The following is an 18,021-nucleotide window of genomic DNA, read 5'->3' on the forward strand; positions in this document are numbered from 1 at the left end:
CCACAGCCATGGAAGTTATCCCTCATTCTGTAAGGGGAAGCCACGCTGGCTACCTGTGTAGATGCTGTGTGTCGCTGAATGCTGTTAATGATAGTCCTTCTTATTCCAAGAATATCATCTATTGTTTATGAAAGAGGCAAAGTGAAACCCAGCCTCCTGTTTTTGTCTCCAAAAAGCCAGTCTCAAAACAAAATCATAAAGGGCTGGAGATGTGCTCAGTGGTAAAACATCCTTGGGTTCAATATCTAGTACCAAAAAGCAAAACAGAACAAAAAAGCCCTCATTTAAAGAACCCTAATGACAAGCTGGTGAGTTCTTGTGACTTGTGGATCAGGCTGGGGCAGAGGCACCTGAAGAGGGAGTGACCAGGAGAGCTGTGGGAATGCACAGCAGGTGAGGGGAAGGAGAGGCCCAGGGAGGCACCCTAAAGCCCTAGGGAGCCTTTCTGTTCCTTCCCAGGGCAGAGGAGGCAGGGGGTTGAAGGCCCTGTGACAGTGACTGCATGACTGATTGCTTCCTCAGCCTCCTGTCCTCCACCCTGCATCTGCACAGCTTGAGAGCCACCTGAGTCTTTGGGAAGGCTGTGGTAACTTTCCAAGCCTCAGGTGGTGCCTTGCTGCACTTGGGCACCTGCCTGGTCCCCATCTATATTCTCGACTCCAGGCCCTCTGCAGGCACCCGTGACCTGACACCCGCGGGACCCAGGGCTTGCTTGCTCACCTGTGTGCAGAAACGGCAGGGATGCTCCCCATCTGGTGGATGGAAGGAGCACCAGGCCCTCGCTTCCTCGGGAGTCAGGGGTTGCCTCTGCCGCTGGCATTCTGGAAAGCCCGGTCATCTCGCAAGACACAGCATCAAGGGCTCTGGCCAGGTCTCCTGGTGCCTCCCACTCACACAGCCTGAACACGCTGTCCTCTGGAGCCCTGCCCACCTCCACTACGGCGAGGCTCACATTTCCTTTGCTTGCTTATCGACAAGATTGTCTTGCCTCTAAACAATCTGTGCTTTAGGGTAGAGAGCATGTCTTATGATTCTTTGGCTTCCCCAATACCCATTGACTCACTGGCACCCAATCAGCGCTTCCTGTGTGCTTGATAAATTTCATTGAGTGGACATGTAGGAGACTAAGTTAAAGAAAAAAAAAAGGCACCCAATCTTAATTGTGAAACTGCTTGTCCAATCATTTTGCCATTATGTTTCTTTCTGGTTTTATTGTTAGAAATCCACTCAAGTCTACAGAAGGCAGAGAAATAAAATAAGTACTAATTGAAATGTGGTGCATTCCTGATTAACAAGTGTGGGCACAAGGTTGAGAAGGAGAAATGCAAGACCTTATTCAATAATCAATTCTTTAATGGACACACTCAGCCTAGAGTGGCACCTGTTCTTAGGTATTGCCTGGGATTTACCCCATTCTGGTGTTTGACCTTTAGGTTTTTCTTTAATCATGCTAGCATTAGTCGTGCCAGGTTTCTTTTGCATGTTTACCTTGGCAAACAAACACACCGTGTGTTATAATAGTTTGAAGGAAGGCAATTAAAGGTGTTTATTTTAATAAGGGAAAATATATTTGCTTTAGCTTCAGCCAAATTCTGTGGTTTTCAGGCAAATAATAAATACATCCAACGGAAAAAAATATAGTTTCATTGAAACTGTGGGGTTCACCTTCACAGAATTCATTCCTCCTTTATTCCTTTAAATCCTTCCAATGTACAAAAATAAATGAATGAGATCAACGAAGTGGCTTTCACAAGTATATTTCTTTTTGTTTTAAATTATTTTTAGTTGTAGATGGACACAATATCTTTATTTATTTATTTTTTATATGGTGCTGAGGATTGAACCCAGTGCCTCACACGAGTGAGGTGGGTACTCTCCACTGAGCCCTAGCCCTAGGCCACAAGTATATTTCTTGACCAAAATTAATATGAACTCTCAAAGGTGATTTATCAGTACAGGGAGAATATGATAGTAAAAGTTCAAAAGTCCAGTCATCTATTTTCCCAAATCACAAGTTGTGCTTTTCTTTTGTTTTATATATTTTGGGGGAAAACATGCCCTCCTAGGCCACATAGATATGTAGTAAACTTGGAAATGTAGTTAATCTGAGACTAGTGATAACAATGAGATGAATTGCTCTCGTTTTTCTTTGTTCTCAGTATGGAGTGGAGAACTTCCTTTCCCTTTTCTTGGGAAGGGAGGTTTTGGTAAAGATTTAAAGAATTAAAGCAGCCCCTGCCTTCAAAAGCGGCAGGATCCCGGGTGGACAACCAGCTGATGCACTGGTGCTATAGCAGGACACATGACATGATGGCAGCTACAGTTACGTCATGTCCTTTGGCTTCTAGTTTCTCAGAAAGGTAAAGAATGCTCTCCGTGGAGGAGATCAAAAGACGATGCTGAAGACTCAGGAGGAGACAGTAGGCAAGAGGAACAGCGTTTCCATCTGCCAGCTTCTGCCTCTGGGTGGGCGCCCAGTGGCCAGGTCCTGGGTCTTGGCAAAGGGAATTCTGAGGGCTGATGCAGGTGTCCTCTGGGAGACCCAGAAGACAAAGCCCAGGCTGAGTGGATGTGAGTGCCATGCTGAGAAAGTGCAGTAGGGATTCTTCATAAAATCATTTTTTCACCATAAGGAATCAATATGGGCCCTGCTGTGTGTAAACTCATTAGCTACCCAGAGCCCTGCCCTCCTGCAGACGGCACCAGGGTGTGGGGAAGGTGAGGTGGAGAGCCCAGAGGGGAAAGGATGCCATCACCAAAGTCATGCTGAGGTTGTCAATCAGTGATTTCACAAAACTGTCAGTTTGGAAGAGGCCTTGAGTTCACTGGTCTTCAGATTCTCAGGAGCTTTGGCTCAGTTTCAAGAGATAAATGTAGGGGGCCTGCTTCCCTTCACAGTCTTCAGTTCAGAAAAACAAACCAAACTGTCAGCTAGAAGCCCAGCCTGTGGCATTGTCTGAGGCTTTGCTGGGTGAACCCACCTCTCTTCATGCCAGAGATGAGTCAGGGGACACTCAGGCCCTTGACAAAGGTCAGCTCAGAAAACACTGTGGAGGATGCTCCTGGAGACTGCAGCCCTGGCTCCAGGGACTCTCCCCACTGGGTAAAGGAAGCCTCCCTCTCCCAGCCTCCCCTGAATGTTCAAGGTGGGTCAAACAGACATCCCTCACGGCCACTTATCTCTGTTCCATTCTCTTCCTTGTTTTCTATGACTGGTTCATTGTGTGATTATTTTTTCCTCTCTCCATGGCCGTTAGTACTTGGCTCTTGAAATATGTTCTTGAAAATTCAACCAACAACATGCTTATACTTATTTTCACCCTTTATAAATGAATTTTCTGCCCCCAGCTCAGACATCCACTAGATTCTACCTTGTAATCATAAATATTACAAATAAACAAACTGACATTAAGAAATTATGGGAACTTGACCAATACTATCATCAGCCCTTATTTACAGAGGCCTCATAACTACCTGGTGAGAACAGCTCAATAAATCAATAGTTAGCATCAGTTTCAATTAAGGCTTGGGTCCCTTGTAGATATTTATAAAGCTACTGAAATTAGATGTGAGATTGGTGTCAGAAATTGCAGGTCCCAATCATATTATTTCCCCCAATGTGATGAAAAACATAGTTTCTGCGGAGCCGCCGGAGTGGCTGGAAGGCACTGAGTCTGTGGGGTGTGTCTCTTTCTGACTTTTCACTGAGTTTGAACAGGAAGCATTTGTGTCTTATAAAGTCTTGCACAGGAACAGTTAAGAAAAAGAAACAAACAAACATATAAAAAACACCTGTAATGGCCCTTAATCAAACCAAAAAAAAAGAGCTTAGGGCATTAGAATTTGTGAGTGACAAATCCTTTTTTGGCCAGGCATTCTTTCACCTGTCTGGAAGCAACAATTTTAAAAAATATCCTGTGTATTTGAAAGAAGGTTAAATGGATTATAATTTATGTCATTCATTGGACTCTACCACTGTCAATTTTTAAATCATAGTAACCCAAGTAGACATTTCTTATTAACTTCTATAGTAGCAGGTCTTAACAACACTCTTTTCAAACCAAATAGTGTCTTAGGAACTTTATTTGTTATTTATTTATTTTTTTGCCTCTGGGGCTTGAATCCAGGACCTTGCATGTGCTGGGCAAATGCTCTACCACTAGCTGCATCTCAGCCTCTTCTTTCAATGGATTTAGGATCTCAACTAGTATAGATTCTGGTCAGATACTAGTTACTAGTTACATTCTAAAATTAGAATATGCTTACAGAAGAGATTCTAGCCAAGTTTTGTAGTTTGTGGAACCAACCTAAGATTTCATTTTAATTCATGCCGTGAATATCCTTTTGGTCTTCTTTGTTTAGTTGCTATGATTTTAACACAAGTTGCCTTTGTACAGAATAGTATGAAAACATTCTGCCAACCCCAATTTCCATGTGAATATTCATGTATATATGTGTATACTAATGTGGTCTGGGGCTGTAGCTCAGAGGTAAAGCACTTGTCTAGCTGTGAGGTGCTGGGCTTGATCCTTAGCAATGCATAAAAAAATAAAATAAAAGCATATTGTCTATCTACAACTACAAAAAAATTTAAAAAAAGAAATGTCTATAATTTTATTAGCCCTGCTACATTTGTTTCACTTTGAAATATTTACTAGAATGTAGTTTCTTTGTTGGGCAGATGAATGGTGATAACAGCAATTGGTTTCACAACACTTTGACAGATTGCTTAGGAAAACATTCATTTTCCTCTTTTATGTTCCAGTGACCAAGTTGGGCAATCTCATGCAGATGAGAAGCATTGACACTGAGCGCAGGGCAGGATTGTGGCTGAGCTGATGGTGTTTATCCTGACCATCTATCAAGAGATCCTGTGACCCGCATCCAGGATGGTTACAATGCATGATAGATGAATTGGGTTTGATGAAATATCTTTCCCAAATATCTCTCTTCAAATCCAAATGAATAAGAATTGCCTTTTTCTGAGAATGATGAAAGGGGTATGTATGCTCTATCCTTAGCCCCTATCAGTCAAGAAACCCAAATAATTCAACAAATCTGCTGAAGGAGGGAAAGGACCGATGTCTTACAAATACCACTCTGCTTAGAATTCTCTCATTTCAATGCTCTAACATAGGGCCCAAGAGTATTTAAAAATCTATGTGATTAAGAAAAAAAAATACCTTCCTACTTGACAACCAGAAATTTTCTTACTACAAGTATACCAAATGTTACCCAGATGGTATGATCATGGTAAATTTTTCCTTCATTAAACTGTTTTCCAAAATTCTGACAATGAGCATGTATGACTCTAGCAATAAGGCAAAGAAACCTCGATAGGCGAGCAGTTTGTCTTGTGAACCCTCGTGGTTTTGCTGCTCTCTGCTGTTGGTCCACCTCGGCCTCTCCTCACCTGCTTTTCCCAGATAAGCCAGGCAAGCGTGGTGTGATGTGAACGCAGCTAAGAAGTGATAATATGTAGAAGTGGGGTGGCTGGAGCTCCATGGGACACCCACGCAGAGAGAGTACCAACTGGCCACAGTGGAAAGGGGCATACTTGGGAAGGTCATGTCAAAGCCATCAAAAGGGTTCAACCAATACAGGTTGGGCACCAGGGCTGGTGCAGGGGTACAGATGTGTCTTAGCTGGCACCGTCCCCATGTGGAGGTGAGAGCCTGTAGGGTAAACAGAATCCTCAGGAGGGAAGGCACTGCTTCCCTGGTTCCTCTGCAGTGGAGAGGTGCAAGCCGGTGCCAGATGCTGGGGGGCTTCATTCAAAACTGGTGCCTGCATCACAGGATATGATTTTAAATTTTTTTTAAATTTTTTTTTTTTTTTTACATTTGGAGCTCAAAATAAACAGAACTTTACAAAGTAGTCATGGAGCTTGTCAAGTTTCCTGGCTTCAGAAAACTTTCTTATAAACAGAGTTATAAGGAAAGCTTGGAATCAGAGGCAAATGGCCCCTTTTATTAGGCTCCAATACTATGTTTTTGGATATAGTTGAGTTGGTGAATTGGAAAGAACTGAATCTGAGCTCCTAAAATACTGAGAATACGTGTCCTAATCCACCAGATCTACAAAACAGGGTTGAGATCTGTCACCTGGAAACTTTCATTTTGAAAGCTGCTTATTAATCTCTTTGTATTGTGGATTTAAATGCCAGAAAAAAAAAATCAATTTTCAAGCAAAACACAGGCAGGAAGCGAAAGGCAGGCAGAAGGACCTGTTTCTGAAGTGGAAGGCCAATTTGAGGAGGAAAGCTGTGCATGTGAGGGTCTCCAGATGGTTAAGGGAGACTTGGAGAGAGACCCTGAGGGGTTCAGGTCCACTGGCACCCTGGCCAGGGATTTGGATGCTGGAGCATGTGGAGGCCTGAAGGCTATGCATGTCTGGCCTGTGGTCACCTGCACAGGGTGACGGAAAAGCACATGCTTTGTGATGGGGGTTTGCTGATGCCACCCTCCTGATTTGGGTGTTCCTCCCCAGGATTCTTGGTGTCCTTGGGTTTGTAAGCAGAGCCCAATGCACCTTCTGGCCAGAGAGCTGTTTCTTCTCTGTGTTGGGTTGGATGTGACACAAAGGAAGCCTCGGGAGCCAACTCAGCATGGAGGACACCCTTATACTTCTGATGCATTAAAGCAAAGAAGGAGGCTGCTATTGCCATCTTCACAGCAAACACTATCGGGTGCTCTACAAATTAAAGGGGCACGATCTGTGGATTTCCTTTATGCTAATGGGCAGGTATTTATCCACCAGATGTATAAGCAGCCCTGAACAGTGTGTGACAAATAAGTGTTTCCTCTTGGAAAACAAGCTACCTGGGCTTGTCAAACCTCAAGGGCATACTGGGGGTCCTCAATATTAATAAATTACAAGAGATAATTCTGGTACTAACATCTGTCTCACAAGAACTTCACCCACAAGAAAATAAACCATCCCTGGTTTTCTTTGCTCAAACTGGCTCTTGGTTGGGCTTCCTTCACTTGCGTGAGCAGCCTTCAGACTGAGGTCTGGCCCCATTCCAGTACAATGTCACAGTCTGCAACTGACGGCTGTTTCCTGGTTGGGTGCTCACCTTCTTCAAGCAGGCAGGATTTGCTTTCTTTAATTACAGCCTCTGTTGAGGTCTCCCAGCCAAGCCAAGTGGATTCTCAGTGTTTCACCAATGGGTTTCAAAACAGTTTGCTCCCTGATATCTTTACACCCCCAAACCCCAGCAGCAGCTCATGTTCAAAGAAGAGTTGTGGGAATTGATCACCTCTAGGCTTTGATGACATTTGGGGAATAACAGAGGTATCTCTCTTGGCTAAGGTATTCCATTAACCAGTAGAGTTTGATGTGTGGACTTAGGGAAATAGGTCAAAGTTATGGTGATGGTGATTAGGATCTCTGCCAGATATCTAGTAAATATCTCTACAGTAAGGAATAATAGATTTGACTTTCATCAAATGCCCTATTATTTCAGTGTATCTGTTAAGTTTATTGTTGTTCATGTGAAAGGAAACAATTCCATTCCTAAACTATGCAAAGCTCACTGCATGATGCCTTATAGTCCTCTACTCAAACTTTCCTGCTTCAGGTTAACCTGTCCCTCTTCTCCAGAGCCAATGTAATTGAAATGGAAATGATTCATGCCTTCCTTCTCCAGCGCTCATTATAAAAATGCTGGTGGTTCGTTCCCAGATCCTGCAGACATTTCCCCAACTGCTATTTAGTGGGGCTGCTGGGAGCTTGCAGAAACTTGTCCCAGGACCTACCTAGATCTTTTGTGACTAACATCTGGAATGGTTCAGCAAACTTTCTTATTTCAAGAAATGCTTGGTTTCAGGAGTTTTGGTTGAAAATGTTTCTAAATATACTTCTAAGTATCATCACAGATAAGGCTCAAAACCTAAACCATGGTTAATTCCTTTGTACTAAACTATACCAGTCAACACTATTTGTTTCCATGATCACAGTCCTTCATTTTTTAAGTGATTTAATTTTGCGTAAGGAAGTGCTAGCAAGGAATTCCACGGTGGTCCATTCCACTCATGGTGTTGCTTACCTTTATTATAAACCATATGATCATCATATTTTTTTGTCTGCATTAGATGCTAGTATGAACTTCACCAATAGCTATTCCTACATCTTCCTTTGCTATGAAACCTATAAGTCATGGACATAAATAGATTAATCTCAGGCAGTCAGGAAACTTCTTTTCATCACCCCAATAATCTAGGGGTTGGCATATGATTTAATTCTTCTAGTCACTGATATACAAAAGGGATCTGCATTGAGAGAGTGAATTTTTTGTTTGCTTTTTTTTTTTTTACTTTAAACATAGGGATACAGTAAGTAATAATCTCTCTCTTTTTCCTGCTAGATATTGTGTTTTCCTCTCCATGTGATGCCCAGGACCATGGTAGCCATTTTGAAAGAATGGGTTTTTAAGAATTATGCAGTGAGCACAACATATTTTGGCTTCTTTCAAGTATAATGATAGATAACACCTCTATTTAAGTTCTTGGATCGTGGATCTATTGGGCATTCACTGTTGATAGGACATAATCTGCTTACTTTGAGCTTCAGTGATATTTTAGTTCCACTATTTATTCTGCATGGAGGGAAGTCCTTGAAACCAACACACTGGAACAGTACCTCTCTTACCTTGAATAAGGTCAATTGGAGAATGAGTTTCTGTCGTCAGCATGTTGGGGTGGGGGTGAATAAAAAGAAAAGTGCATTTCACAAGTTTCTTCTGAATTTCATCGATACCACACATTTGCTTCACCAGGAACCTGCCAGGCTACGAGCTATTTGTGCATTTAACTAGAGCTAACTCTTCCCACTCACGCATAATAAGAGAAAAGCAAATCCAAAATATGAGAAGCTGCCAGTTTCCCGTTATGTTATCTAGTTATCAAAGACAAGGAGGCTGGGGGACACTGAGTGAAGGGAGAGAGCCGGGAAACAAAACAGGCATCGTCACAATTACACAAGGAGACTGCAGAGATATGACAGAACTTTAGACAATGAGGATCTCTCTACCTTTGCCCCAGCAATTCCACTTTCAGCCACATTTCCTACAGATAGGCTCCATTTATCCCCAAAGCACTACTGTAGTGTTATTCATGTTGGCAAAAGACGAACTTATAATAGGCTGATATTTAAAGATACTTTCACTTTAGAAGTTAGATATCAGACACTTGGAAATCATGACAAAATAAAAGCCTAATTAATCCTTGGTAACTACAAGGGAGTAATGCTTCATGCTCCTATTTATGGTCAGCATGGCACTGACTTTGAATTCACTTAGGAGATTTTGTTTTGTTTCTATTCAGAGAAATAGTCTTCAGGGTGGGGTGCAGAAATCTAGATACTGCCCTGAGCTGAGACTCCTGGAGTCCTGTCTTCAGTGATAGGTGGGGCTAAGAAACAGCTGACTGCTGGCCTCAGGCAATAGTGATGTCAGCATCATTGTCTTAGCCAGGACCCTGGATAAGCAATCTGCCCCTGAGAACTCCTAACCATGGGCCGGCCAAATGTAGGTCTACAGCCTGAATTCACATTGAGTATCCAAGAGATGAACATAAACTCAATCCAGATTGGGAATCAAAGTGCCTGGTTAAAGTGGACTCAAACACTCTCAAGACAAGATCCACATGAACCATGTTTACAGTAGCCTTGCAAATCAAGGAGTGCAAAGGACAAACAAAAGGATAAAAAGACTACAAATGAGTAAACAAATCACTGCAGAAAGGTGTCAGAGAAAAACCCTAGACACTCAAGATAATGGAATACTTACAAGCAAAATATAAAAAAAACTTAAATGTTTATAGAACAGGCATGAAAAAGTGGAAAACATAAGAATAAAATACTCTCTAGAATGTTGGGAAGAATTAAAATTAGCCCAGGGAAATTACAGAATGAAGAAGTATAACCAGTAATAGCCCCAGACTGAAGCTGGATGTATAAGTGGCATTGTATTTATACAGTGGAATGCTCTGCAGCCATAAAAATGAATGGAAACAGCTACAACACAACCTGAGGGAATCAGAAACAAAATGTTGAGTGAAAGAGGCCAAACACAAAGAATTCTTACTATAGGATTATATTAACATATGTTTCAAAAGCACATCAGGCCATTGACTTGTACACGTTAGGTGGATATGGATGTGAGTTCTATCTCAAGCTACCCAAACTGCCTTTTATATACTATCAACTGTCAGAAATTGCAATTTATTAAAAGATACTATTTACAATAGAAAAATGTACATGGATTTTAAGAACTTTATTAAACATCTACAATGTGGGGAGACTAATTCCATGAGACATCAAGTTCCATTACAAAGACATAATATTAATGTAGAATGAGATTTGTGCAACATAGACAATACGGCCAAGGGAAAATCTGGAGCCAGCATAAGACGCTTGCGTGTGTGAAAACTTGATGCATGTTGATATTAGGGGAGGCTGTGCATGTGGGGGTGGGGTCAATGGGGAATCTGCACTTTCTGGTCAACTCTGCTATAATCTAAAATTCTGCCTTGATACAGAGGTGGCTTTATGGTCAGTGGACAGAAGATTTTTCTCCCAATGTTCAATGATAGAAAATTCGGTTTTATGCACATTAAAAATAAGAAGCTGGATCCTTCTTATACTATATAAAATGTATTCCACATATAATAATTCCCTAAATATAGAAAAAAATTAAGACTTTTAAAAGAAAAAAGACATGTCACTATGGTATGAAGCCCAAGATAATATATATTTTTTTTTGTGACACAAGGCACAACAAATCAACTAAAAAAAAATTGATATGTTGTGTTATGTTCTATTATTTTAATTAAATTAAAATCACCTGGATGTCAAAATACATCATAATCCAAATGAAAATTCAAAAAACAGAGACTTGGAGATGAAAACTACAAAGTATACAAATTATAAACTCATGTATATAAATTAATATACATCAGTATAATTATAAAAAGATACAAATGAGACAATTCATATCTGAAGAAACATGAAAATATGTTCCATCTCACTATGAGCCAAGAAAATCCAAAGTTCATCTTCATTAGTTTGTATTATCACATGGATGATTTTGAATTTGTCAGTATTAATTGAACAAGTTGAGCCAAAACAACTTTTAAAAATTTGGAAATGTAAATTGGTAGAATGATTTGAAAGTATCTAATAAAGTTCAAAACCTTGTAATTACTCCTAGATAAAGTTATCTCAGAGAAATTCTTATGTATAACTCCATGGAAGCAATAAATGAACTCTCAGGGACATAATACTTGCACTAATAAAAATACTAGAAGTAATATAAATTTTTACAAAAGAATATATAAATAACTTGCAGTATAGGCATGTGAATTGAATACCACAAAAGAGAAAAATGTAATGAACTTCAGTTGCAGACATCAATATAAATACATCTTGAAATATTTTTTGAATGAAAAAGTAACTTTGTGAAAGGATATGTACTATGTGATGGCATTTATTTAAAGTTTAGAAATTTGCAACACACACACGGGAGTCCTTGCTTTATATAGTCTGATATGCAGACATTTCAGATCTATGGTTTAGTGAAATACACCAGTCTCCAATGTGATCCAAATTTCAGTCATCAAGTTATATGCAGCCTGAGTAATTGCATTATACACAAATTTCTCTTAGCCTAGGCACAATGTTCAAATTTTATTGCTAGCTCTCCTGTCCACAAACATGGCATAAATAGAGATGCAACATGATTAGTGACCAGCACTCACGTCTTGAGAAGTCTGTTGATGATTGGCTGCTGCACATATGCTATTATTTTCAAAGAGAGTAAGACTTGTGGTTGTGTCACCTTGTTTCTCAGTGATGGGACTAAGTGACATCTTGCAAAAGCGGACACTGGAAAGGGAATTGGTAAATGAAAGCAGATCAAAAGACAAAAGATAGCTGAATGTAGGAAGTGGAATCTGAGTTGAACCCAAAGGGGGTTGCAGAAGAATCAGCCAACCTTGCTGTCTTTTGAGAAGCTCAGAGTCTCCAGCCAGAGCAATCAAGGGAACTAATCTACACAAGGAGAAAAGTCATCATGATGAGAAAGGACAGATGATGCAGCAGAGGAAGTGACATTGCCACCCTTCACAGCAGAGGGGCTATGTCACTATGTCAAGTCGTTTTGTGACATCAACAGTACAAAGGACAAAATGCTGGAAGTGGATCCAGACTTGGAAAGAAGCGCAAGGGGCATCTAGGTCCTCAGTGGAAGTCACAGCGGGAAGGGGAGGAGAAACAGTGCCCTAGCTCCTTTTGGGCAGGTCTTACATGGAAACAAAATGCTTTAATCGTGATGTTTCCAGTGCTTTAAAATTCAGTGTGCCCAAATTATTAGTTTTCCTGATATTTTATTATAAATTCCATCTACAGTAAGATTTTTTAACAATTAAAAAAAATTTAAAGATCCAAGAACCCTATGAATTTCAGCCACTGATTACTAATAGTGTTTGAATGGTTTCAATTTGCACATCCATTTTTATGACCTACTTCTGCACAAACCAAAAACCATACTCTACCTCTATATCTATGCAGGTATATGTGTATTATATGTTTGATAAATACAATGGACTATAAAGATCTGCAAGTTAATGATTAATGACAATTTCAACACAGATATTCCCTTTGAAGTATATGGAAAAGAAACTATGATTAAGGACAGAGGACCTCAATGGTACTTATTATGTTTTCAATGCTTTATCTGGTAGTGGCAGCTATTTGAAAATCATTTTATTACTTTATACTTTTTCTGTAAGTCTGAATTATTTTACTAGAAGGAAAAGAAATAATAAACATGTCAAAAGAGAAATAATGCTATTTTAGAAAATGTAAGTGATGACTGGAATCCTGGAAAATATAACTAGCTCCTTGACTTAGGCTGTCCATCAGTCTTACAAATGCAGTGCTAAATCTTTTAAAGAAAAACATGAGCTTCTAGACATCTCGCTGTTTCTTTGATTACAAGTTGCTATTAGCAAGGAAATAAAACGGCACACCGTCACCTAACCCCTTCTATTCAACACACAGGCTGTTGCACGGCTTCAAGAATTAACTCCCTGGTTGAACTCAAGCGCTCATGTGTCACATCTGCCTGTGCCGTAAAGGAGTGCCCTGTGTGGGCAGCAGACAGCACTCAGTGCCCAGCTGCTGGCTTGCACAAGTGGTAAAGGAATGGCAGGTGTGAGGTACAAAACATGCCTTTCAAGCTTGGAAACATCTCAGTTTATGCAGGAATACTGTCAAGTTCCCACTCCTCTAACAGTCGTTTTAGCATGGTCCTTCTCTTAGGTTCTAGTAAAGCAAACTGCTGGACTTGCTATTCCTGCCCTATGGCTGCTGTCACCCATCACCACCAACCTGCTGCCTTCAATCAGCACAAAGTTATCATCTTTCTGTAGGTGAGAATCTGACCTGGGACTTGAAATTGAGGAGTTGGCAGGCTGCATTTCTCCTGAACGTTCGGCAGGGTCGGGGGGACATTTTTGCTTCTGGAAGCACCTGCAGTTTTTAGATCTCGAGCCCCTGCCTCCATCTTCAAAGTGAGCAGGAGAGGGTGAGTGCTCACACCATATCCCTCTGATCCTCCTCTTCCCTCCTCCACTTTTAAGGTTCATGTGATTGGACTTGACCTTCCCAGCTAATCCAGGATAATCTCCCCATTTAAAGATCCTTAATTTACTCACATCTGCTAAGTTTCTTCTGCCACATAAGGTAACATATTCCCAGTTTCTGAAGATTGAAATGCGAGCATCTTTGCAAGGGGACATTATTCAGTCTAACCCAGAGATCCTTTCTGGACAGCAGCTACACAGGAATTCAAGACTCTGTCCAGCATAAGATCCAGATATTTTACTGGGTCATATATTTACTGAGTGTGGAATGCAAATCAAGTCAGGGTTGGAAACCATTCTTACAAATGTCGCCAGGTTTTGAGGGATACAACAAAACAAGCTGGAATCTTGCCTTAAAACAAGTACTTGGTGCAGTACAACCCCTGAGGCCACATTTCTACCACCAATATTATCCACGGAGCACACACACCGTCAGGTGCCCAGGTCCTTTCTTATGTCACCTAGTCTATTTTGAGGGACAAAGCAACTTCCTGTGTTACCAAAGCCCATCTCAAACCTACATTGTCAGAGATCTGAAGAAAGGTTTCATTTGTTCATTTCAATATCATTTTCAGCCCAAAATACACATATATTTTTGGTTTTCGGGTTTTAGATGCAGTCTAGCTTTTCATGGCACAGATCATTTCCACATTTCAGTGTTCACAGAGAATTCCATCCTTTGCATCCAAGCAGCACAACACATCCAGCCTGAACTTTAGAGAACAGGCTTCTTCTACTGTGGGACACCAGTGAGACAGTAATTGAAGTCATCCTCCCCATGCCCAGCGAACAAGCACTATATTTTCTTAATTTACTCTGTTTTGTTAAATCATTACATTTCTTTGGAAAGGTGTTTGCTTGATGTAAGACAAAGCACAATTTTCCATGGATAAACTCATGTGGAACAGAGATTAAATAATGAAGGGTGAGGGACTGAGTCCTGCTGTTGCTGATACCATCGATCCTGGAAGAGCAGCTGCCTGGCTTGGCTCTTTCTTGGTTTTCCCGGGGAACATTTTGATGAAAACTGCTGACTCCTTCTGTTTACAGAAGGCAAATCAGAGGTACAGAGGAGTCTTGGTAAACGTGTGAGCAAAAGCTATGGCAGCTTCAGAGTATTTGCTGGAATGTTTCTGCGTTCTTGCGAGGCTGAGGTGCTGGTGTTCACACTCGAACATACAAACATCTTCCAAGAAAATTGAGTGAAATTATTTGAATTGCCCACTTTCATGAGGGAGCAGAATGTAATTTAAAGATTTCTCCCATCAATTCTTTTCCTTTTTCCTCTGAGCACATTTTAAGATAAACAAAACAAAAACAAAAAACTAAAAGTCCTTATCATTAGCCTCTTGGTATCAAGTCTGGAAGCCTAACTCCAGTTGTTTTGTCCTGTGAGATATAAAAGTTACTGCTACGTGTATTGGCATCAAGTATAGGCTATTTCTCATGGAGTTTTTTTTTCTTCTATATTTTCTATTTGGATACATCAGCATTCCTCTTCTGCAGATTGACAGCAGTCTTGTCTCTGTGCCTGGTCTCAAGTCTTGGTTTTTATAAGCCTCAGTGCCCAGAAATCAAGGTTTAGCCTCAAAGGATATGTGGAAATTTGTGAGAAGTGGGTTCACCTTTCTATTTGCCATATTCTGCTCATTTTTTTTCCCTCCAACATCACAGGTATGTGTAGGATTTTAAAAAGTGATACAGACTTCATATCAGTGCAGTCTTGGTGGGTCACAGACTCTCTTGAGGACCTCATGGAAGCAATGTCTTCTTAGGAACTGTGAATCCCCAGGAGAGAAGCCTCCTGGGATAATTCCTGAGCCCAGTCCCACCCTCTAGGGAGCACAGGCAATGGAATCAAAACAAAGGTCTCTTCCTTAGCTAATCGATAATACTTCCAAATTGTGCAGGAAGGATAAAGCAGCCAAACACCAGGCTCCTTGGAACGCGAGGGCCCTGGGCAGCCATTGGCTGTTTCAGAGCCATTTGTCATAATGTCCTCCATGGGTCATATATTCCTAAAGTACGATGAAGCTTTCAGAGGGAAGACATTCATATGATGCTGCTTCACCTTTAGCCCCAATTTTCCAGTTTACGACATATGCACATTCCTCTCCGGTGCCACTTAGCTATTCAGTGCCCTTCAGCATCTCCCCTGCCTTGGGCAGAGGCAGGGTGTGCGGCAGGGCCCTGGGAGGACAGAACGGTGGAGCTGGTTTCCACTTCACAGATGCTGTGATTACCTGGCAGGAGGGAACCGCACTTGGGGAGGTGATTAGTCATGAGGGTGGGATCCTCATGAATGGGGTTAGCGCTCTTATCTAAAAACACTCGAGGGAACTTATTCCTGACGCCACATGGGGCTACCAGGGAAACAGGCGGTCTGGGAAACAGAAGTAAGCTTGTCAGAAATGGCCAGGCTGCTGCCCTGACCTCTGCCTTCCAGCCTCCAGATCCACAGTCTATAAATTTCTGTTGTTTGTAAGTTACCTGGTCTATGGTGTTTTGCTATGGCAACCCACAATGATGAGGGCAGTAAGTTGCTAAGAAAATTGCAGTAGCTGATGTGAGGCTATCACATGAGGAAGAGCAAAACTGTCAATCAGGCATGTTGTTCCTCAGGATGAACAAGTAGAATCCATGCCTGGGTCTACTCTGCAGTTCTCCCTATGTGTTCCACCAACTCTCTCCACTGGGTAACAAAGAGATAAAGATGCTCCCTTAAAAATTCTTTGCTGGGCCAGGCTGATAGGTACCCATGTGTTATGCCTCCTTCCTGTCCAAAACACAGAGAAAAACAAGTTCTATTTCAAAATAAAACCAAACTATAAGTAACAATGAGGCTAAGAGGTTAAGACGTAAACATTTCTATGATGAAAGAGAAAACATTTTAATTAAATAGTGAAGAACAAGGGTTGTGAAAGAAGCTTTATTTGTTTATAATGTTCTAGGAAGATACATCCCTGGGTCATTGTTATCTCATGAGAGCTTGCTGGGAGAGTTTGCACATGAAAGGATAAAAAAAAAAATTGATGTCGGAAACTAAGGGACCTGCATCCAAGGACCAATGAACAGTATCTCATACTTCATGAAAGGTGTTGTGCTTGTTGGAGATGCTGCATGGTGCTTGCCAGAATGAACATGGGGTGCTCTCAGCCATGTTCACATAATTGAGCTTTTCTTGTTAGTGTTTTTTAAGGACTAAAAAGCTATTTTAATGCCATCGCAAGTCTAAGAAGAATTTCTGTGATAATAATTCAAATTTACACTATAAAATTCATGTAAAGCAGCCAATTGAGAAATACTTTTTAAAAGGCATAATCGCATACTAGAAATTACATTCTAAGGTTAGGATGATACTTGAGGAGTTTGGAATATTGGAATATTTGCTTCACCATGGTTTAAAACAGACTTAACTTTTTGGTGGTATACTAACTACACAAGGAGGTCTTGTAGAGTTGTTAAAACAATTTTATATATGCTATATAACACTATTTCATTTACTTTATTTCTAATATGCTCTTATAATGTTTTTTAAATTTGATGTTACCACTTATTGAATGAATTTGTGTAAGTCATCTTAAATCCCTTCTCAAATTAATCAATAAATCATTTAGACTTGTAATAGAAGTTTTTGTTACCTTCATTCAAGAAAATATACAGGTGATAATGGATAATGTTGAGCCCTGACTTAGGAATTGGGATGACAAAGATAAATAACTAGTAGTTTTGCTGCCAAGATGTTAATTGTCCATTTATCTTAATTAGTGAAATCTCTAAGATGAAAACTCTACAAGAAAACCCGTTTGACAATGGGGAGAAGCTATTATTGCCTTGGTCCATTCTGTGCTGCTGCAACAGAAAACCACGGACTGGGTAAATTATAAAGGGAATAAATTTATTCTGACAATTCTGGAAGAGGGAAGTCCAAGGTCGAGGGGTCTACCTCCGATGAGGGCCTTCTTGCCATGGTGTCCAGTGTTGGAAGATGAAAGGGCACAGGAGCAAGAGGCGGCCAAACTTGCTTTCATTCCACACCCACTCTCTGGACAGCTACCTGCTCCCCACATAATCACACGCATCTGCTCATGACCTCATCGCCTCTGAACATCCCCACCTCTCAACACTGTTGCATTGGGAATCAAGTTTCCAACAGTGAAAATAGAAGGAAAATTGGATGAAAGCTACACTGGAACGGAGTCCTGGAGCCCATTAGCAAAGGGGGCTTTGTGAGCAGGTCCAGCAGAGGCCGGGACAGTGAACTTTGGTAACCTCCATCTTCTCATTACAAGCATCTGGAATGACCTAAACACCAGCAAATTACATAGTGCCCAGAGAGTCCAGGTGTTCATCAAGAGGTCGTCAGACTCTTTGG

General features: G+C 41.0%; 1 protein-coding gene across 3 annotated transcripts in view; it reads right to left on the reverse strand.

Moving 5' to 3' along the window:
- Cntnap2 (contactin associated protein 2) overlaps positions 1-18,021 on the reverse strand; it is a 1,898,113-nt gene that overhangs the window by 309,521 nt on the left and 1,570,571 nt on the right. The window contains exon 1 of one of the 3 annotated variants that reach the window (XM_048786771.1): positions 721-1,018. The exons of the other annotated variants lie outside the window; for them this stretch is intronic. Within the exon in view, the coding sequence (XP_048642728.1) occupies positions 721-838 (118 nt within the window). The 5' untranslated portion in view covers positions 839-1,018. Of the gene's footprint in view, positions 1-720; positions 1,019-18,021 lie in introns of those variants that run through there. 3 annotated transcript variants of the gene reach the window in all.

This window comes from Marmota marmota, unplaced genomic scaffold, assembly GCF_001458135.2.
Source record: "Marmota marmota marmota unplaced genomic scaffold, marMar, whole genome shotgun sequence".
Lineage (NCBI taxonomy): Eukaryota > Metazoa > Chordata > Mammalia > Rodentia > Sciuridae > Marmota > Marmota marmota.